At 39.9% G+C, this 22501-nt stretch overlaps 2 protein-coding genes across 7 annotated transcripts in view; one reads left to right on the top strand and one right to left on the bottom strand.

Annotated features, from left to right (window-relative positions):
• Positions 1–3157, top strand: part of LRRC40 (leucine rich repeat containing 40) — a 41148-nt gene extending 37991 nt beyond the window's left edge. The window contains exon 18 of one of the 2 annotated variants that reach the window (XR_015951012.1): positions 2100–3157. The gene's annotated coding sequence lies outside the window, so the exon portion shown is untranslated. The remainder of the gene's footprint in view (positions 1–2099) is intronic. The other variant, XR_015951010.1, reaches the window with a different exon arrangement.
• LRRC7 (leucine rich repeat containing 7) overlaps positions 1–22501 on the bottom strand; it is a 172202-nt gene that overhangs the window by 5966 nt on the left and 143735 nt on the right. For 2 of the 5 annotated variants that reach the window (XR_015951009.1, XM_088673915.1), the window contains exons 21-25: positions 19971–21648; positions 10316–10435; positions 7401–7616; positions 6272–6364; positions 4069–4126 (exon numbers count right to left, since the gene is read on the bottom strand). Coding sequence is in view for 4 of the 5 variants with exons in the window: in XM_088673915.1 (XP_088530041.1) it covers positions 4115–4126; positions 6272–6364; positions 7401–7616; positions 10316–10435; positions 19971–21648 (2119 nt within the window). In the remaining variant the exon portion in view is untranslated. Of the gene's footprint in view, positions 1–4068; positions 4144–6271; positions 6365–7400; positions 7617–10315; positions 10436–14728; positions 14879–19970; positions 21649–22501 lie in introns of all 5 variants that reach the window. The other 3 variants (XM_088673912.1, XM_088673913.1, XM_088673911.1) reach the window with 2 other exon arrangements.

Below are 22501 nucleotides of genomic sequence, written 5' to 3' on the forward strand. Positions count from 1 at the left end.
TATGATCATAGCTGCCAGGTTTCCCGTATTCCCCGGGAAACCCCCGTTTTCCCAGCCATTTCCCGCTGGCAGCCCGGATTTTAAAAACCCTCGTAAATTCCCCGGATTCTTACCGGCCCGGGGAGGCTCCTTCTGCACATGTCTGGAGTCTTTAGACATGTGCAGAAGTGATTTCTGGCGCTGCGGCCATTTTGGAAATGGGCAGAGCATGCGTAGAAGCAACTTCCAGTGCCACTCTATCCAGTTTTTGTTTCTGCCCTTCTTGAAGAATGTGGGCAACTGGGGTATTTGGGAGGGGGGCTAAGCAGTGACATTTCCTTGCAACGTCATTTTCCCAATTACAGCAGCCCTTCTGCCAGCTAAAATTAGCCCTGAAATGAGAAAGATAAATCTATACTTTATGTTTCTGATCCCATTCAATTCTAATTATTTGTTGTTGTTATTAATAATAATAATAAATATCAGGAAATCCAGTCTTTATTCTCCCATGTCACTTGCAGTTTTGCCTTTAACCGTAGCTCTCTAACAGTGGTTAAAACGCAGCATAGGACCTCAGAATATTTTTTCTTGTTGATATTTCTAGTGAGCAAAATACTCTAATAAAATTTTAGGACTTACAGTAAGTGAATAGCTAAAACGGTATCACGAGAATTCATGCAAAGTATGCAATTCCCTTAATTACTTTTACGCTGAAATGAAATACTATTTCAGAGATATATGCTGAGGTTGAAATATTCAGGAAGTTGAATTATTCCCATCATTATCTTTTTAATATACATCACCTATGGCAATATGATGGTGTTGCTTCAGCTTTCTGACTTACCATATGATTTAGTAAGACCTGAAGTTGTCACAACTAATTTATGCAATGAAAATTATTTTCCGACTGCTATCCTAGGTAGCAACTCAAAATTCCTTAAGCGTCATACAGCCTCTGTTAAACTGACAAAGGAGTTTCTCTGGCGTACACACATCCTCGTCAAGTGCTTGTGTGCCACTTGAGTATATTGTGGCAAGTTTTTGTGGCGAGAACACAAAGATCAAACTCATCCTTGCTGCACCAGTGAACCCTGCAGCCTCCAGGGCCTAGTGCACACTTTGTATCTGTTTTGTGCTTCACCAGATATCTTACAAACCTCATTCCCAACTACCGTACTACCTTAGAGGTTTCCAGTCTCTCAGCATCTTAGAACATACCAAATCACATTGACTTGAGCCACTGTAGGTTGCTCAACCTCTTGTGCCCTATTTCAAGCTTGTACTACCAGGGGCAGCCTGAAGCATTTTGGCACCTGAGGCAAAGTGCCCTGCTGCTGCCCCCATGATGGGGAGGGGGCAAACTGCATAAGGGCTTCTTCTCGAGTGACTGACTTACCCTGCCTCATAGGCGGGCCAGCTCTCTGCACAATAAGACTTGTAGGAAGTCCCTTTGGTGATTAGAATCCTGGAACATGGAACTCATTTTTCCACCATATTAAGGGAATGTAAGGGGGAAGGTGAATTATATTTGGGAGCTTCAAATAACCTTGTTAGGATAAACTAGGTGTTCAACAGCAGATAAAGGTCTGGACAGCCAGTTGCTACTTAAAAGCTGAAAACAAAAGGAGGGTACGATTTTCAAGGGAGAAGTGGCAAGTAGGTGCGGGTGCTCAACCCTTTTCCTGCCCTCCACTTCCCTCTCTTCCTCAGACTGGGGTTGCCAAATACAGTGGGGCTGGGGCTGCAGTGAAGAAACAGCTGAGGAAGGAGGGGAAAGCTGCTAAATTCACATCACCTATCTCTCCTCTCCTGCAACTTCTCTGCCGTGAAAATTGCACACCCCTCTGAAGTTGTTTTGCAGTGGCCAGAGTTCCAATCCAGGTATGCCAGTAAATTCTTGTTCCCCTCTTAAGGTTATCCACAGATTCACAGAACACCAGGGAAATTACATGCTCTACAAGTTACTTCAGTAATCAAACTAGTTACAGTATACTATCATTAGATAAAGCTGACAGTAAATAACAGCTGAAACAAATGTAGAAAATATCCTTTGTTTGCAAATTCAGGTGTTAAGTTTATTTTTTTAAAGCATTTGTGGATTTCCTTCTATTTCTCTATAGAAACCAAGAACATTTGCTCTGTTAATATATAGAGAAAAGGAGATGGGCCTACAGTGAACAAGAGAGAAGGAAGAAGAGATGTGCAATATCAGTACAGATAAATGAATAAGTGAGAAAGTAGGAGAATGAATGCAGGATGCATGACAGGCGCCTATGGGGGGAAACAAGCACAAGAGGAGCTTGTTTTTGTTATTTCATTAACAAAAGTTCCATTGTCAAAGAGACAAGCCATTTATAAAAGTGAAACAAATGCTGCACAATAATCATATATTTGGTATAAACTTAGTGAGTTGTTGTACTTATGGATTCGAATGCCATTCCGTGGGCCACTGAGCCAGTTCACAAAACTTATCTGTTGTGGTACCTAGCAAATTATCAAGTTAAGGACTTCCTTGTTCCATACAACTCCCTGCTTCATGTCCTGCTGGTGGTTAAACAGTTGCAAACTTAATGATCACCTAACTGTAAACCATGCTGCTAAACCAAACATTGCAACAAAACCCCTTTAAAATAATTATTATTTAATTGACACTATTTTTCTGGTATGCCCTTTATAATGGAATGTGTTGCAATGGCAAAACTGGTGTCAGGTGACCATTGTGAATTATGATTCAGTAGGTGACCACCATGATAACTGTTATCTCAGCAAGATCAATAAATAAAATAGGCACATTCACATGGATGCTCCCTGGCTCTTTCCCTGTTGTGGACATATCATTGTGCCCTAGGAAATGGAAAGATATTGAGGCCCAATATCCTTCTGCAACTGTCCTGTTCTGCAGAGGGAGAAATCAGTGGAAACCAGAAGGTGCTTCAGAATGCCTCTGATATGGCTATGACCACTGAAAAAAGTTGCCTGCAGGCTTGCCTTTCATTATTGCAGAAACAACTGACTCAGACAGAAAGCGTTAACCTTGAGCAAACTACAGTACAAGGTATCTAAATTATTTTTGCTATGATCTGTTTTGATCAAATGTTTTAACAGTATCTCTTCTATGTTCTAATTTTAATATTGAAGAACAGCAACAAATATTGAAAAGTAAGCATGGAAAAAGTGTAAAGAAATAAAAAAAAGAAACAAAAAAGAACTGTAAAAGGGAAACTTGCCTAGGACCATCCCTGTCATTAGCAATGGTCTAAGCTACATTTTCAGTTTTGTTTTGAGCATGAAGAAAAGTAAACTGGATGTGTCCCTGTGTTAGTACGAAGGTTTTGTAAATATTCAAAAACCCCAGAGGTTGCAATCTAGTCATACTACATTTCATTACTGTATAACCTAAAAATCAAACAAAATCTGTTCTTCAAAAATATTTGGCTCTTTTGTGTTATTTTCAATTTTATTACCACAAAATCACAGTTGAGGGAGAGAATGATGTGGATCGTTGCCCTGATTCTGACACTGTTTCTGATATCAGTTGCACACAGGCATCTCCCCAGCTGGCTTCAGTTTAAATGGAGCCAATGCAAAAAAAAAAAAACAAAAACAAACACACACACACACACACACACAACATGAAGGAGTAAAACACAAAGTTCTGTATGTTAGCAATATATATATTTAGGAAAACTTCAGGCTGGGCAAACTTCACATTGTTTTTTCATGGAAATCAAGTAAAAAAAGTTATTCTTCAACTTGCGGAATCAATTCCACAACTGGGTCAGAGATGTAACAAGTACCTGAACCCACAAAGGAAGCAACTAATTTGTCTCTGTCACACTAGCCATTTTGCTTCTTCATGGGCCCCGAAGACTACTTAAGCCACCCTCTCCACCACTGGGCTCACACCTACTCACGAGGGGGTCGTTTTCACCAGTGCACATTGCCATTCCTACCAAACCTGAATCCCCACCTGAGGTCATCTAAAGGTTACTATGGGAAGGCAGGGAAAAGAACAATACCGTAGCATGCACATGTGAAGAAATATTTGCACTGAATCCATGCTTTTGTTAATTAAAAGATTTTGCTTACTTGAATAATCTTATCACCAGGCTGGAGCAGGTTGGATGCTGGTCCATCAGGCTGAACCCTAGTAACAAAGATACCCTATAAGTCAGAAGTAACAGAGGTTAGGAAACTATAACCAAGAACTAGGCTCAAGGTTTGTATATGAACTAAGTGGACTGCAATAATTAATATGCCTATGTGCTACACTAGCTGGAATCCAGCCTACTTGCTGAATATTACAAGTTCTGTACTAGACAACATCTACTTATAATTTAGAAAAAGAAGCTTGTGATCAAACCAACAGTTCATTGCTGAATTAAATATATGTCATGGTGCATTCTTATTTTCAGTGTTATGGATTGGAAAGCAGGCCCTCTGAAGCCCTACTGCACATATGTATGTTCTCCCTGTAGTGATTTGGATCTCTGCCACAAAACACGACCCCCTGCTTTATCTTGCCTATGGCCTTATCTTGCTTATCTGCCTCCATAACATCAACTGTTTTTACGAAAGAGTCTTTAAGAATGAAGAGCTATGGATCTGCACTGAATCTGCTTCCACAAATGGTTTACAGCTCATTCCTCTGAAGAAAATGATGTAGGGTGACTTTAAGCCATGGTTTAGTGCAGGCATAGACAAACTTGGCCCTCCAGATGTTTTGGGACTACAATTCCCATCATCCCTAGCTAACAGGACCAGTGGTCCAAAACATCTGGAGGGCCGTGTTTGCCTATGCCTGGTTTAGTGTTAGAGGCAAACCAGTAATTTTAGAAGAGAAAGAAATAAGGTAAAAATCAGTACATTTATCAATGCTTTAGCATTGATTGATGATTTTTATATGCTAAATGATTGCTACTATTAACATTTTTGCTCAAACAGTATGAGATCTTGCTTAGTGTAGAGCTAGTGGAATACATCTTAGTCAGAATTCATAAACTAACAGCATAGCAAACTGTTATTGACGGTGAATACATTCCAAAATATCTCATATTGCTTTTTCATGCTATTATATTGCTGCTTATTTGAGTTCAAAATCCATAGAAAAAAACATTTACAAACATCTAAAATTTCATCTATATAAAAAGTCCAGAAGTTATTGTGGTTCTCCTGTAACTGCAAATTTCTTTGGGGTGGGGTTTAGGAATATTTCCCCCGTAGGGTCCCTATCAGTGGTGAGCAGGTTACTCGGTATCAAATATGGTGGGAATGGATAGCTATTTACATAAAGGTACGTAATCAGAAGTACCACCATGGGTGAGCTACACCTGCCCTGATGATGCCAGTGTGAAGAGAGTGAAACAGCTTTTGCCCTTCTTGACTGCCATTCCAGATTGCAGTTGTTTATTTTGTCCCAGATCATTTAGTAGAAGTCAACGAGAAGCCAGTTCCTGTTTATATAACCCTATCCTTGGAAACTGACACTTCCTGTCCCACACCTAAACCAAAAGCTGGATTTGAGAGGGAATGAAGAAAAATAAAAGCAACGCTTCTGGTATGGGAAGAGGGAAGTGTGCCCAGTTTGGTGAACAGTAGCTAGAACTAACTTTGGAAGAGGAGGGCTGGCCCCACCCCTTGCTTTGTCTAAGGCAGCTTTCCACAACCAAGTGCCCTCCAAATATTTTGGATCAGCCCCAGGCAGTATGGCCAATGGTCAGGGGTGATAGGAATTGTAGCCTCAAACATTTGAAGGGCACCAGGCTGGGGAAGGCTGGTCTAAGGCCATAATCTCAATGAAGGGTGGAAAGGAGGAAACGAGAACTGAGGCCAGGAAGGGAACTGTTCATACTTTTCACTTCCTGCTGCCCCACTCAACAAACCTGATGGCCCTTTGGGTAGTTCAGATCAGCACGTGAGACCCAAGGCATTTTTTATCACCCCTGCAGAAGTGGGATAAGTGCTGAATGCCTTTCTGAATGCCCTATTCTCATTTACTAATCAGGGTAGTTGTAAAAGTGTAAAGTGATAGCCCCTACAGTCTCTACAATCCCAGAATTTGCTGGCAACACGTTTGCAGACATTCAATGACATGTATCCATAGCCAAAGATTATTTGGGGATCATAATACACAGTAGGTCAACCTATTTTCTTCAGCTCCTTATCTTGATTACATTTTAATTGCAAGCAAAGGAACAGATGTCATGAATATCTGGACTTTAACTACCCTTAAATGTTCAAACTGCATTATTTGATCACTAATTCAAGCAAGAAATTACCGGTACTACTTTACCTTGTCAGAAGGTTTGAATGGATTTCCTTGTCCACTTATTCCTCCACTGATACTAAATCCAAGACCTGGATTCTTTTCTATCCTCACACAAAACTAGATGTAAAAGACACAAAATGATGCTTAAATGCATGCATTTAATTAATTGTCACAAATTTGTTATTTTCTGACAAATGTCAATGAGGCTATTCTAGGATTAATTTTTTTTATTTAAGAAGGTTATTTGTGGACGTACTGTGTTATACAATGTAAAATGTTTGAATCAACTGTGACGTATTCTCTTTAAATTGCTTTTCTTACTTAAAAAAGCTGATGCAATCTTATTTGTTTCATGACAATTAGAAACATAATACATAAAAAGATAATTTTAAGATATATTAAAACTGCAGAAGAAATGTTTTGGAAAATCTTCAAACTCCGCCCCCCCCCCCGGCATCAAAATGTAGTCAGATATAGTTAAAACATATTTGGCAAATAGAGATGCAAATGAGATTTCAAATTTTCGCTTGTATGCCAGTAAACTGAAAATAATTTTGAGCAGGTCAAATCCATATTATTTACAATGGAAATTCTACATAAGCTATAGAAAGAAGCCATCACATTTCCATTGCCTTTATGGAACTATAAATATAACTAGAATCCAAACATAATAGCAGTCTAATCAAATAAATTGCTTAACTTTGTTGGGCTGACTCACGTGGCCTTTTAAAATATGGTTATCGTTACATGCTGAAGTCACAATGAATTGACTTTTGTTGTCCCACTGTTTGGTTTTGCAAATGCTTAGGACACATTGGGATGACCACCTTCTAGGTTTCTACAACAAATTATTAAGGATTCCTATGAAGTGTTGAGTTACAATTTGGAGCACACCAATCTCACTACTACTACAATAAAAAATCCCTCATAGTGACTTCATCACATGAAAAAGACAAATAATGAATTCGCAGGTAATGCATGATAACAGAGATTTATAATCTACACATACATGCCTTTTTATTTAGCAATTTCAAAAAACGATAAATAGGAAAACTTTTTCACAGACTTAAAAAATAAACCTACCTTTTTGAGCCATCTTGCATACAATTCCATTCACATCTCTCATCCTCATGCCATTCTGCTGCATGCTCACCTGTTCTGGATAACCATCCATACTCCTCTGCCCTTTAGTTTGAATGACACATCTCCCTGCTTGTGGTGCCCGAGTGCTCTGAGAAGGGATCTGGATTGGCAGTGGTGGCTGATACTGCTGGATGGTCACTTTATTCATGTTGCTCTCATATGGCTGCTCACGGCTTCGATGTTGTAGACTTTGCGATCCCATCAGAGTCTGGATATGGCTACCTGCCTGTGGGTAACATTAACTCATTAGGCCAGAAATTTAGAAAACTGAAAAAAGCACTTTTCTTGAAACTTATACACACACACACACACACACACACACACACACACAAGCTCTTGAGTATAAACATATGAAGTTCTGACTTTTTCCAAAGTCAATCCTTCAGCTATATTTGAATGGTAAGGCATAGAAAATCAATTATTAAACAGAAGCATTACTGTAAGTGGATAAACGTATTTGTTATTTATATTAGTACCGGTACCTTCAGCTGAGTGACAATATCCTCCTTCCATCCATGGAAGGCTTCAGATGCAGGGGAGAGATCCTGCCAGCAGAACAGGGAGATGACTTTTGTGGATTCCCCTCTCTTTGCTATCTCCAGGCTACCACCCACATTGTTGCAAAGGGCTCTGAATGTTCAAGAACCCTATGGGAGGAAGTACTAGGGGCTGCAGGAAGAGGCTGAATGGAAGCAAAGTCTGGATCACACATAACTTCTGTTGGATCATGCCTGTCATGAGTCCCATGGAGAGGAGTCAGATGAGGAAGAGTGGAAGAAGCTCAGACAGCTCAAGGAAGCTGACCTAGGGGAAGGTTGCAGTGGGTTGAGGAATGAAAACTTGGGACCCCTAGAGTAGGCTTGGGCAAACTTGGCCCTCCAGATGTTTTGGGACTACAACTCCCATCATCCCTGAGCACTGGTCCTGTTAGCTAGGGATGATGGGAGCTGTAGTCCCAAAACATCTGGAGGACTGAGTTTGCCCAAGCCTGCCATAGAGGAATCTGATCTGGAGGAGGATCTCGGCAGAGTAGGAAGAGGAGGTCTGTATTCTAGGGATGGTCTAGTGCAGGCATAGGCAACCTTGGCTCTCCAGATGTTTTGGAACTACAACTCCCATGAACCCTAGCTAACATGGCCAGTGGTCAGGGATCATGGGAGTTGTAGTTCCAAAACATCTGGAGAGCCAAGGTTGCCTATGCCTGGCCTAGTGGTCTGTTGGAGGTTGGCTCATTTCTGTTATATTGGAAACTTCAGGTGCTACATCACCAGCTGCCAGTGCCCTCCCCTGTCAGCAAAGAGCCCTCCCCTATTTTATACTTTAATAGGTATTATTATCATCATCATTATTAATTTTATTTTTAAACCATCTATCATCTGTTTAGGGACCCAGGTGGCGCTGTGGTTAAACCACTGAGCCTAGGGCTTGCTGATCAGAAGGTCGGCGGTTTGAATCCCTGTGACGGGGTGAGCTCCCGTTGCTTGGTCCCAGCTCCTGCCAACCTAGCAGTTCGAAAGCACGTCAAATTGCAAGTAGATAAATAGGTACCGCTACAGCGGGAAGGTAAACGGCGTTTCCATGTGCTGCTCTGGTTTGCCAGAAGCGGCTTTGTCATGCTGGCCACATGACCTGGAAGCTGTACGCCGGCTTCCTCGGCCAATAATGCGAGATGAGCGCGCAACCCCAGAGTCGGTCACGACTGGACCTAATGGTCAGGGGTCCCTTTACCTTTACCTTTTATCATCTGTTTAGATCCCTGGGTGGTTTATAAAATAATCAAGGAAAATACACACACCAGGGGCAAATAATAAAATATTAAAATAATCATATAAAAGCGATCTATAGTCATAAACAACATCAGTAGTTAAAGTCTAACTATTACAAAAATTTACTGTGAAGTTGGTTTCAAATGAATCACAATGTTTAAACCATCAGCAACTATAGCAGACATGAATCTCCTGAGGTCAAATTCTATGAAAGGAAATCAGTATTGCTAGAGCAGCATGCTCAAAAACAGAGTGAAAGGTAAATAATTTTCATCCATTTTAATAGATTTTTTGTTTGCAAAGCCTCATATTGTCACAGCTTAGACATTCATAACACAGCTCCTAATGTATATGGATGAACTGAAAATAAATCTTTTTTGTAGAAAAACAAAATTACTTATTCTGATTAGGTAAATAATCTCCATTGTGTAGGCCTGTTTCCCATGATTTCATTTGTATTTTATATATTCTTTTACCATCCTTCACAAAAAGTTAATTATTTCAAGCTGGGAATGTTCTACTGACAGCACAATACAAACTGTTGGCAAAGAATGCAACAATGGATAGTGCCAGGGAATTAATCAGATTCTGGCATGTAGGGTAATCATTTTGCATACAGCATCATGAGGAAGGATACTGGGGCGTCTAAGAAAAAGGCCTTTAAAAAACCACCATATTCTCAAACAAAAATTGGAGGAAAATGTTGACAGGTGAAGTAAGCCTGTTTCTGCCCTTCCATCCATACAAGGTAGTGATGCTAAAACACATCAAAATGGATGAAACAATGGCGCAGATGCAATGCTGGCAGACAATTAATAGTAATTAGAAGATTAGGGAATGTCTGTGAGCTTCCACCACCCTCAAAACTAAATTGTTCCAGTAATTTAACTTTGGCATTGTCTGGCCAAGAGTCACTGGGTTTCCTAACTAACTTGAAGCCCTAGTTTCACTTCATGGTCAAGATGGAACCATGTTTATGTTAGTACCAATGTAAAATCATGGTTAAAGACAGTAGGAAAATTGGCAGTGAAGTGATTTCACAAACCCATCACTCATTCCCAATCTTTTTACTATAGGAGATCACTGGCATATATCATTACCAGATTAGAGTGGCAGTATTTACGCATATACGGTATTGATTGTGTGTGATAGTTGTTACCTTTTTAGCAACAGTTTCTGGTGGCACATCTCGCCTTCCAAGGGGATATGGATTCCATGGGCCGCCAGCAGAAACATCTTCCTGTCCATTGTCTAGAATGCTGCTCTGTTGTGATGGGGTCTATTTTTAAAATGTTAGGTAAGAGATTATTTAGTGAGAGGAATGATCAACAGTTCATTTGCCCCAAATTAGCCTTTTTGATAAACATTGTTTTCGTTTTATCTTTGATGGGGAAATATCCATACAGTACATATTATTGCATTTTATCAAGATACAGTGGTACCTCATGTTGCAAACGAGATCTGTTCCGGCGGCCCATTTGCAACATGAAAAGGCCGCAACATGAAGCACCGCATCTGCGCACACGCGTGATGCAATAAGGCGCTTCTGCGCATGCACGCAGGTTAAGAACGCACCAAACCCGGAAGTAACCCGTTCTGGAACTTCTGGGTTCAGTGCGTCCGTAACCTGAAAAAAATGCAACATGTAGCGGATGTATCATGAGGTATGACTGTATAGAAAAGCATCAATACTCTTTTATAATTAATCACATATTTGGATAAGACTTCAATGCACACAAAAAGTGCTTAGTAAGAAACTAGCAACATCATAAATTTAAACATACACTAAATACATCAATCAGAAGGAACATTTTTAATGTACATAGTAATACAATATTCATGCTTCTGCTTTCTAGAAAGTGTCCACTTATTAGTAGACAATTGTACTATGAGAGTGGAAATCCCATGGCAAAGAACCATATTCTTTATCCCATCTCAGATATTGAAATCAGTATGAAAATTGCTCTAAATGTCACAGTTACCAACATTTTCTGTTCCATGTTAATATGCATTTTTAAAAGCTCCAGCTCAGGAAAGCACTTGTGATTCTTTTAATCAAGAAAGAGTCTGATCCATAAGCTGGAGTATTTGGCTTTAAAAAGGTTAATAGGCTGCAATAGTTAATGGAACATTGAGACTAAACCTCTCAAAGTATCATAGAAAATATTGGGCTATTGGTGCATGTTCATATTAGTTATGGAAATTAAATACAAAAGGCTCATTTTTAGTTAACAAAAGGAAAATAGTTCTATTATGCAGACATTCAATTTGATGTTCTTGTTTATCTTGCAGCTGCTGCCCTCCTCAGCTGCTGGACCTGTTGGCCTCTACTGGATCCCCAGACCAAGAGCTTTAAGAGGCTTTGGAGCTGAGCACATACACCGGCAGTGGGGAGTGGACAGGAAGCCTCAATGCACAAGAGGCCTCCAATTTGCACAAAGAGTGTATTCACATGTCATAGTAACCCATAAACCATGGCTTATTGTGCACAAGACCATTCCTGGCATTTTATTCCTGTCTGCTAGCACTGTGGAGATACAAAACACAGCTGCTAGGCTTAGTGTTACATCCTAAAAAGCAAGAGTTTTGCTCCCAACTACATTTGACAGCCAAGTTTTGTTCTTGGCTTGCTGACTGATCGGGGTTATTTGAACGAAACAAACCTCAACCTCCGGTTCAAATGTAATGCTAAGACAGGGACCATGGTTTGTTTTCTTTGTGCGCTCACAGGGAGGAGCAAAACAGTCCATATAGGCATGTTCATAGTAAACTATTTCAGAACACCAGAGAGAATTGAAGACCTCCATACACAACCATAAAGAATCCAAGTTGACAATTCAGAATTGCCCATAGACAGCACAAAGTGTGGTGTAGTGGTTAGAGTGCTGGAAAAGGACCTGGGAGATCAGGGTTCAAATCCCTGCTCAGCACAGAAACTCACTGGGTGACCTTGGGCCACTAACCGTCTCTCAACGTAGCCTACCTCACAGGGTTGTTGTGAGGATAGTATGCCACCTTGAGTGCCTTGTGATATTGGAAGTAATTATGCCAAAGAAAGGAAGGGCAAACCATAAACTCAAGCCTGATACTATTTTTATAATAAAAAAAAATCCTATTTGTGTCCCCTCTCATGCAGTAATATTGCCTGCTTAAATGTCTATTATTTGGAAACTGAGCAAATGAACATCCCAAATGGGAACTCATCCTATTAGATCTGGGTTTGGATTTGATAGAACCCCGAGAGACTAGAAACAAAGCTTATTTGCCTGGGACGTCCAAAAGAAGCAGCCACAGAATGGGTAGAAGCTACCACTGCTGACATTCATAAAAGGGGTATATATAACTTCGGTTGTCAACACAGTAACAGAAAGTCACAGCAACAATGTTGTTCTCATATACAGAACGTAGCTGTGGCAATCATGCATATGCTGTTCAAATAGCACAATGGTATTGTTGCAAGGTAGGTGAGATTTGGTTTTGTTACAAATACTTCTCAGCTCATGATTGCTGCACTGCTATAGTTATTCCTTCCAGTAGCACCTTAGAGACCAACTACGGTAAGTTTGTCATTGGTATGAGCTTTCGTGTGCATGTCATACCAATAACAAACTTAGTTGGTCTCTAAGGTGCTACTGGAAGGAATTTTTTTATTTTGTTTTGACTATGGCAGACCAACACGGCTACCTACCTGTAACTAGTGCTATAGTTATGTAACTGTTATAGGTCTAAAGGTAAAGGGATCCCTGACCATTAAGTCCAGTCGTGACCGACTCTGGGGTTACGGTGCTCATCTCGCGTTATTGGCCGAGCTTCCAGGTCATTTGGCCAGCATGACTAAGCCGCTTCTGGTGAACCAGAGCAGCACACGGAAATGCCGTTTACCTTCCCACTGTAGTGGTACCTATTTATCTACTTGCACTTTGCCGTGCTTTTGAACTGCTAGGTTGGCAGGAGCTGGGACCGAGCAACAGGAGCTCAGCCCGTCGCGGGGACCTTCTGATCGGCAAGCCCTAGGCTCAGTGGTTTAACCCACAGCGCCACCCACATTATAGGTCTATGTATTTTAATATCACAATATGTTTTGTACAGGCGGAAACCATTTTAGGCACGTCCAAATAACGTGGGATCAGCGAAGTGCGGGTCCTTTCAGATCCAGAAGAGGGAAGAACAAGGGTGGAGTGGGGCAGATGTAGGGGGGCAGGATAGGCTGTAACAGGGCAGGGCGCACTTACCGGTATTGTACGCTCTGCTGATGCAGGCGGGGATTGGAAATGGAGTCCCTGGGCAAAATGGTCATCGCCTGTATTTTAAAAACTTTGTGGTGAAAAGAGTGTTTTGTAGGTTAATACACTCTACATTGTGAGGTACTGTTGGCCCCAATAAATTATTTGTAGCTATATTGTTTTACTGGGAAAAAGCTCTGTATTGCTTTACTGGAAAAACATCAACAAATGCATTTTTAAAAAACTTGGGGAAACCTTCTTCCAGACATTTATGGCAGTTTGACGACCAAACTGGATTGATACAGGACTTCCCCTCTCCATCAAATAAGGGTAAATAATGGAATCATTTGATTTAGACTAGAGGAAATCTCACAGCCCCTACATGTTAGCCAAAAAATTTTCTTGATTAATCCCTTCCCCCACAATGCTTAGGTAGCTGTATAATCAAAGGAAGCAATCTTACACCTTTCATTGGCTACTGTTTTCACTGTCTAATCTTCATCAGATAAAATGACTGCATTGATGAATGCCAACTATGACTTATTACTTGATGTTTAATCTAGACTGTTTCAATTTAGATCCACTTTTTCATTCTCTTCTCTCAATAACATTTAAAAGAACAGTTTATAATTAATTTTCACACACTTAGGTTTTCCACCAACATATGTATCTCACCTACACAATCTACAAACAGGCCTAATGGTTTGTGGTCATGATGGATTCAAGCTTGATTCAGAAATATTTTTCAAAATGTTACTGAGATATGTCCCCACCTTAGAGGCTTAAAGTACAAAACATATGTACATACAACATATATCTGATTTCACAATGGTCTACATACAGAAATGCACTAATATAATAAAAGATGTAAATGGGACATACATTCTGAAATTTTCATTTGAACTATTTTGATTATAATCCAGTCTTTAACTAGACCACTGAACTTCATGACCAGTAGGTCCTTGCTCCTAAGAGATCATCCTAATTGATAACATAGTTTTTGACGGAACTTGGTTGACATTAAACACCTACACCATTCTAACACCATCAACATCATTAACCAACTACAACATGAAACATGGCCCTCAGATTTCTCTGGTTCACATAAAATTGACTACATTAGTCTGCAACAAAAGAGCAGAAAGCAGCATGACTGTCACGTGGTGAGCCAATTACTTGAAGAAGCAAATATATAAAGTAGGCAAGTTGTGTTAGCAACTTTGGTTTCTGAATTGCTTATATAGGACACAAGCATGAAAAGTATGCAAATGCTAAAAAGGAAGAGGAAGGAGGGCATGAAAAAATATTACTGTGTGGTGTCTGATATATGCAGGCTATCTCATACTTACTTTCGGTAGAGGTAGCTCTTGATGCATTTGGTTTTCAAATTTAGATTTAGTCTGCAAGTTTAATGTCATGCTTCTGCCCGCATGCATTGCTGACAAACCTCCAGAGCGCAGCATGCCAAGGTTAACAGTGTTGTGCTTATAAGCAGCAGTCTGAGTAGAGGAAATAACAACCACGTGACAGGATATGAACACGCATGCTCATTAAGAGAAAATACTGCACATATATGACTAACTTCACATGGTCTCATTTTAAGCAAACAAACAATACCAAGAAATAAGTAGCTTTTTATGCATGCACTGAGTCAGACAGAAGCACATAGAGTGCTAGTTGTACATAAAATGATTACCATAAAAAGACATTGACAAAAAAAATCAAACAAGATATATTTTCATGTTCATAGAATAACAGAATTGTGAAGTTGGAAGGGACCATGAGGGTCATCTGATCCAACCCCCTGAAATGCGGGAATCTTTTGCCCAATGTGGGGCTCGAACCCACGACTCTGAAATTAAGAGTTTCATGCTCTACTAACTGAGCCACTGTTTTTAATACAAAGCTATAGCCATTTATTTCATGCAGAAGTAGGTATTATCCAGAGATTTTCTACAAACATGATAAAATATTCATTTCCTTTCTGCAAGTAATAAATTGGGTACAAGAGGTTCTACTCTATATAATATGCTTCTTAAAAATGGAAGACATTTCTGGAGAGAATAAGGTTTTAAAGAGTCAAAGAAAATTGTAAACAGAGTTTTTCACATCTGATAGAAACACCTGGCTTGCTATGGTTTAGTTTCACAAAGAACCAATCAAAATAACTGCTATCAAGAGCTGCCCCAATATATTGTAGTGGATGTATACCTATTTTGAATTTACACAGCATAAGAACTACCCGCACTATATACAGTGTAATTGAAAAGATCAGTCAGCAAATGATCTTCATGAATAAAATTATTCTGGATTATATATATATACACACACAAATAAAACAACATAAAAAGTAAAATGCACTGGGCAATATTCACCCAACGTGTCCCACCAGTGCAAGCCTGTATGAGGGCTTCTGCTTGCACCATGGGGCTGTCCCCCATCTCCTCTCCCTGCACCCCCTGAAATTGGCTCTGGGGTGGTCACAGAACAGTGCTGATGGGACACTCCCCTTGGTGAAATTCTGAATTCCACCCATTATTTAAAGTGAGCATAGCTGTGGAAGTACACAAGTGATTCTGAAACACCTGTGCTTCACCTGTCCATGCAAATAAAGTAGTGCACAGATCTCTAAAGAGTTAGCCTGAAAGCAATCACAATAATCAATGGAATAAGCTTGACTCTTAGGAATGCTCAGTGATTTAAGGAAGCCGCTAATGCCATGGGCAGGTTTCCACGATGTTTCTGTGATGACCTCTCTTGTCACTCCCCCTACCCCTATTTTGCTTCTTTCAGCTGACAGGAAAGTATGTCGATTCCCAGTAATTTTTTAAAAATATATGTATTTTGAAACAGCTCTTTTGTGCAGGGGAAATCATGCACAAAATAGTTGCATTAAAAATAAATTATAAAATTTGCCTTTGCAGGCACAGGAGTTTGGGAAAGAAAATGTGAGGAAGAGCAGTAGCCTTTCATGGCAGACTCCAAATTGTCACATGACTTGGGAGTGACACGCTTTTTGAAAAACTGCTGTTTTGTACAAATCTGGGATATTAGAAAACATGTATTTAAGAATTGTGTTGTTTTTTTAATAAAAAAGAAATGTATATGCTTGTACGGGCAAACAAATATCTGTGTACATATGCACAACAGACTTTAGGTTTCCTTTTCCTAATTCTAGAAACCCCTCTGCCCACTGTACAGCATTAAAGAATTCAGGTTCAGGGTTGGAAACCAGCACCAAACCCAAGCACAGCAAAAGAGCATTTCAACAAATGTGAGGAAGAAATAAAGTATCCCTTTTCGCTTGTCTTCCCCCTGTGAACTCCAAACAAAACTCTTGTTCCAGGCCTGTTAAGAGCCTGAACAGGACCACTCCTTAGGAGATGAGAATGCTTTGCAATGCATTGTTGTTGATCTGAAGGCTTATTGTTGTATTTTTCTTAGTAATCCATGTGCCTGAAAGCCAGGCTAAAATTTTCATACACTTTTTTTAATGATGTCTGATTTCCAAAACTGAACCAATTAAATAAATATCTGTAGATCTTAACGGATCCACCAGAATAAATATAATTTGGTTTATAATTCAGCTAGTGTTTCTGCAATTTTTATTCATTCATTCAAATAGCTTTGCTTTAAAATCTATCTTGCGGCGATTTTGTCAGGAGGACCTCAGTGTCACAGCCTTCTCACTTGCTGGCCCCACCCCCAGCCATGCCATTGTCTTTTGATTGAACCAATGCCAGCCCTAGCAACTCCTTGCATGCTAAATAACAGTGACCAGGAGATGGAGAAGTTTGGGGAGGGTGGGAAAGAGAGAAGGGAGGTCACACTCCTCTGAGGGGAAGCAGCTAGAGGAGCTCCTGAAGGAATTTAGAAAGTGAGATAAAGGTTAATATTTACACTCATTATTAAAAATAAACAAACTGATAATGGAAGGGATAGGGAAAAGAGAATAAAGTTGTTTTGGGAGGAAGAAGTGAATATAAAAGGATCAGGGTGAAAGGCAGAACGAAACTGGCAGGTTCAAGGGAAGGTGAATAGATTTGTGTGAAAGCAGAATGGAAGAAATTACAGTAGATGAGTAAAAATACTTTGAGAGGCATTTAGAGGTGGAAAAGGAAAAATACAGAAAAAAAAGCCTTCTCCACTTAAAAGTCTCTGGATTGATTTGCAAACTCTGCCTAAAGTGGAGAGGATGAGTTGCAATACTTCTAGAGTGAATGCCTATATTTTGCTTGAGGGAAGCTGAGGTATTGAACTCCTTGCTACAATGAAAATGCTATGCCAAATAATTAAACCATTTCCAAAGATGGTTTAGCTATCAATAGAAAAATGATGTCAGCCAGCCAATCATGCCAAACTCCACTTCCATAGGCCACTATTCTACAACTGGTCAGCCTCGGTAATTTTCAACAAGTTTATGTGGGCCCTGGTGGGTGGTGAAATTTGAGAACATCAGGTCTAAGCAGATGAAATTGTCTTTTCTTTAGTTTAAGTGGTTCACTGTTCTATATGACATCAGGTGTGGGGCAGGCAAAGACCTGCTCAGCCGAAAGGGAGTTTGCAGGTACTGCTGATCAGCTGACTAGTAGCACCTGCAAAGCCCTGTCTACAGGACTTCACAAGACCCAATGATGATCTGATCAGCAGATCTTGCAAAGCGCCTTGTGAAAAGCTATACAAGAATGCTTTGCAAGACCTGACAATCATTGGCGCTTGGCAGACTGATTGGCAGACTGCTCTCCAATCCCCTTTAAATAAATAAAAACAAATAAATTGTATTACTGAATGGATAGTTCAGCTCTCAGTGAGCCACAGCTAAATTGTCAATTACCTTCTTTGAAAAACACATGGTGATGTCAAAAGATATGCAACAGTCTACATTTTTTGCTCCATTATGGTTATTTCTGAAATACAATAACTTGTTGCAGTCACTGAATGACAAACAGGTATGTATCTGGGAGTATAAGGAAGGGTAATTTTGTGAAAGCAAATCTGAGAACGGGGTCTGTAGGCTTCCAATTTTCCAGAATGATTTCAGCATTTTTGACAGCCACATTTGCCAATCTCAATTTCACTTATTTTATGAAAGCATTTGGTGAACTGTAGGACTAAAATTATACATGAATTGGTCTTTCGTAATTCATCTTATTTCCAATAGTAGTTGACTGAAGGCAAACAGGTTCCTGAGGCTGAGGAAGGCTATACGAGACACACAGCATTTAACGAGTCCAAGGTGATGCAAATAAAAAAAACAACAGCCAACAGGGCGAATGTTTAAGTTCCTTTCTGACCCCCCGCCCCCCGCCATTTATACAAAGCTGCAGTTATATTCCAATCTGAGATGGAAGACCAGCTTCATAATCCTTCTACCTTCAAACTATCCTCCCACTGAAAAGTCCCCACTCCAGTTGCTTTTACCTTTACTAGAGGAAAACATGAGTACCTGCATTTTGGTGTGTGTGTGTGTGACAGTTGTGCAAATGGAATAAAGTGGAAAGGTTAAGAAGCTCTTTTCCTCCTACTAGTCTTCCACTTCAAACTGCAGCCTCAATGGCTGCACAGTATATTAGACCTTTTACAAAAGAAAATAATGGAACTACATGTAGTATGTAGTTTTTCTCAGAATTCCTTCCAAACGCTTTTTGGATAAATCAGTTATATTATAAGATGTTTTATTCATTTACTTCTTGTCACCATTTCAAACAATACCTCATTCTTAATTCTTCACGCCTTGGAAACTGTGTCTCATGTCAATGAATTACTCTGCACATTTACCAATAATAAATGTTAATTGACAAACACTTCCTAACATAGAAAATATAAGTTATAGTTGGCCTCTGTTGGGGCTTTACCTATTTCAACCCGTTATCCTAAACACACTTGGAAGTACTGTAAGTTAAATGTAAATCAACTGACTTACTTCCAAGTACATAGATTTAAGACTCAGGTACCAGAACAGAAGTATTTGTAGCTTATTTGTTAATCAAATGGCTAAATTTTCTAAAGGAAATCCTTAATTATATCTGCCATGATCCAAGAGTTCTGATACATCAAGATGATTCACACATGCATACCTAACTTTGTGCACACAAGGGCATGGACTTATTCATAACACAGCCACTGAAGATTGTGCTATTGAGTTCTGTAGAGTTTTGGATTATCTCCATTAACTAAACCTGCCAAAGTCAATGTTTCCAATACTTTTGCTTTGGAATTTGTCTTTAATATTTTCCCTATGCACTGTTAAAGGCTAGCAAATAAAGTGAATATGTAAATTATAAACAATTTTTGTGATTTCCTTTAAGCTTCATAAATTACCCACTATGGGAAGACCGAGATTATCATTTTTGCATTTTAGAAAACAATAGTATATCAGGGAAGAACTTCTCCAATGCTCCCCAAAGCAACCCTAATTCTAACTCATTATGTATCAACTGTAACAAAATACATTTCATGGTTTATTAATTCAGAACACAAATCCAGGAATTATTACTGGATAACATATTAATCACTGCAAGCAGAATTTTTTTTGATATATAGAAATATAAAAACTAAAAGGCATTAATTGCAGAGAAATGCCAAACATACCCTGTCTAACCTTCTAGCTTCTATATGTCTAAGTAGCTGTTGTCTCCAGTCAGCGGGCATTTTACCACAGCTCTCATTTCCCTTCACAGGGGTAGGCCTTGTCTTTAAATCAGTGTTATCTGACGGCTTGTCACCATAGTTACCCAAGTTATAGTCTGATGGTATCTTTTCCAACAGAGCTGCCATTGTAGGCCTAGCTGAAACTGGCCTGGTTTGGGAGGTACCATAACTCTCTGTACTGTAGCTTCTTGCAGACAATGGCCTCCTTTGAGTAAGGTTTTTAACTGGAAAACTTCCAGATTGGGCTTTCACTTCTTGATATGAAGGGTGTTCATCTTCATACCTGCCATTTCTTTTGAGGAATTGGGATTCAGACACTTGCATGCTGCTTTGGCGTTCCATAGGTCCTCTATACTGATGTCTGTTATACCTATCGCTCTGAGGCAGTTCGTGCGGTTCACTGACTCTTCTATACATGGACATATCTGTGGAACTGGCCAATGAATCTGCTCTTCTCAAAAACCCAGCCCTTGATCCCTGACTTGAGAACTGAGTGTTGACAGTCTCCTCATTAACAGAAGGCTGGGAGAATGAAAACATGTGCTCCATGGGTGGATACCCTCGGTAGGCTCTTGGGCTAACCAAATCCTTTGAGACAGTTTTAGTCTGCTGGGGAATGTATTCTGGAGTGTGTTGAAAAGGTGGCAGAATCCTCTTTTCTGCTTTCACTTCCACTGATCCTTGAGGATTAAAACTTTGGTCAAACTGGTATACTTTTTTAGTTACAGAAGGCTTTTGCTGCTGCTGCACCTTAACGCTTCCATAGGTCAGCAACTCATCATCAAGCATTGGCACAGACTGGCTACGGGACATGCTAGACATTCCATGTTCTGGACCCATCATTTTATCTGGCCTCTCATGCATACCAGCATTGTCAGTAGTAGCTGCATAGTTCTCCAGTGGTATATTATAAACTTTATATGCGCCAATGTCTATCTCATCTATACTTTGTGACTTCTTAAACCTGTTTGTTTTCAAGTCCCTCATCATTGGCGAAAGCCTCTCTGTACTCTTGCTGATAGAAATGACATTTTTAGAAGGATCTGGGCGACAGTGAATATGTGAAAACACATTACCAAGACTTCTGTTAGCATTTGACTCATGATACTCCCACGGTGTTCCTGGAGAAAAAGTGCTCGTTATTTCTGAGGAATCTTTAACAAGATCCTTCCTTTCAGGTAAAGGGCTGGTGGTAGGGGTGCTCTCCAGCTTAGAAGGAAAGGCTGTCCTATCTTCAAAAGGGCTAGGGGTTCTTGTCCAGTTCTGCCAAGGGTTTGATGGAGGCACTTCTGATTCAGGTGTATTTCTGAGAGTAGGCTGTTCAAGTTCTAGGGGGATACCAACTATCCTGTCTTGCCTAATTAAAGGCCTGCGTCCATGAGCAGATGTGCTTCTCGATTTAGAGCTTAAGAGGGGGTTAGCGCTTGGATTCTCCACTGTGCTCTCTTCTGCTACAAATCCCGTGTTATCATAGTGAGAGCCATCATTCCAGCTGTCAGCAAAGGTGTCGCTCATTGGACGCCTCTCGTTATGTTGTTGTAAGTTTCCTGCTGGAGCAGACTCCCGTTGACTGAGCAATGGCTTTGTTTCAAGAGGCTGAGGAAAAGATTGGACAAGCCTGGAGAAAACAAGAAGAAAGATTTGTATTAGATAAGGAAGCTATCACAGCAGAATAAAATGCTAATAAATATCTTACTATAATTGCATGTTTTGTTTAACCATTCCATGAATGAATGGAAGCTTTAGCTTGCTTAGAGTGGGAACAAAGAAAACTGGGAACTTTAGCAAGTTGGCCATGCAAGCTTTAGATATATTTGCATCTGAAGTAAAAACAAACAGACAGGCAGGCAGGCAGCCAAACAAACAAAAAGGTGTTGACTTCCCTTTCCTCTCCTCCCCCCTGCAGCCCACCAAGTACCCTCAATCTGCCTTGGACAGTTCTTTAACTTTCAGAACTTTCAGATTTGGGGCATGTACAGGGGCAGCAAAGGGGAAGTGAGGGAGGAAGCTCCTGTTTGTGTGGTCAGAAGTCTACTGCACAAGCAAGATGTCACAATTGGATATCACCCTATTTCATTTGCTCAGTTTATCTCCAAATATTTAAATGATTTGCTTCAGTATTAAAAGTTCAGAAAATATTTTGTATAAGCAAGTTATAGGAAAGCCAATCAAGGCAAGGTGAAGCTCTTTAAATCTCAATGAAGTGCTTAACTCCTCCCTTTGTATCAATGGAACTTCAGCATTCTTCACCTTGTCTGGATTGTTTCCTAACCCAATATTGATTTGCAATCAATATTTTTTTAATGCAATGTCCAAGAAAGAGAAAGCACACAAAAAGAGAAATATCACAATTTATATGTACAGTATATGAAAATGGCTTTGCATAAATCTAAAAATCTGCCTCAAAAAAAACCTCTGGTATAAAAATCTCTATGCTAGTGACAGATAATAAGCACATAGCACTGAGCCTG

This window comes from Zootoca vivipara, chromosome 7 (assembly GCF_965207765.1).
Source record: "Zootoca vivipara chromosome 7, rZooViv2.hap1.1, whole genome shotgun sequence".
Taxonomy (NCBI): Eukaryota; Metazoa; Chordata; class Lepidosauria; order Squamata; family Lacertidae; genus Zootoca; species Zootoca vivipara.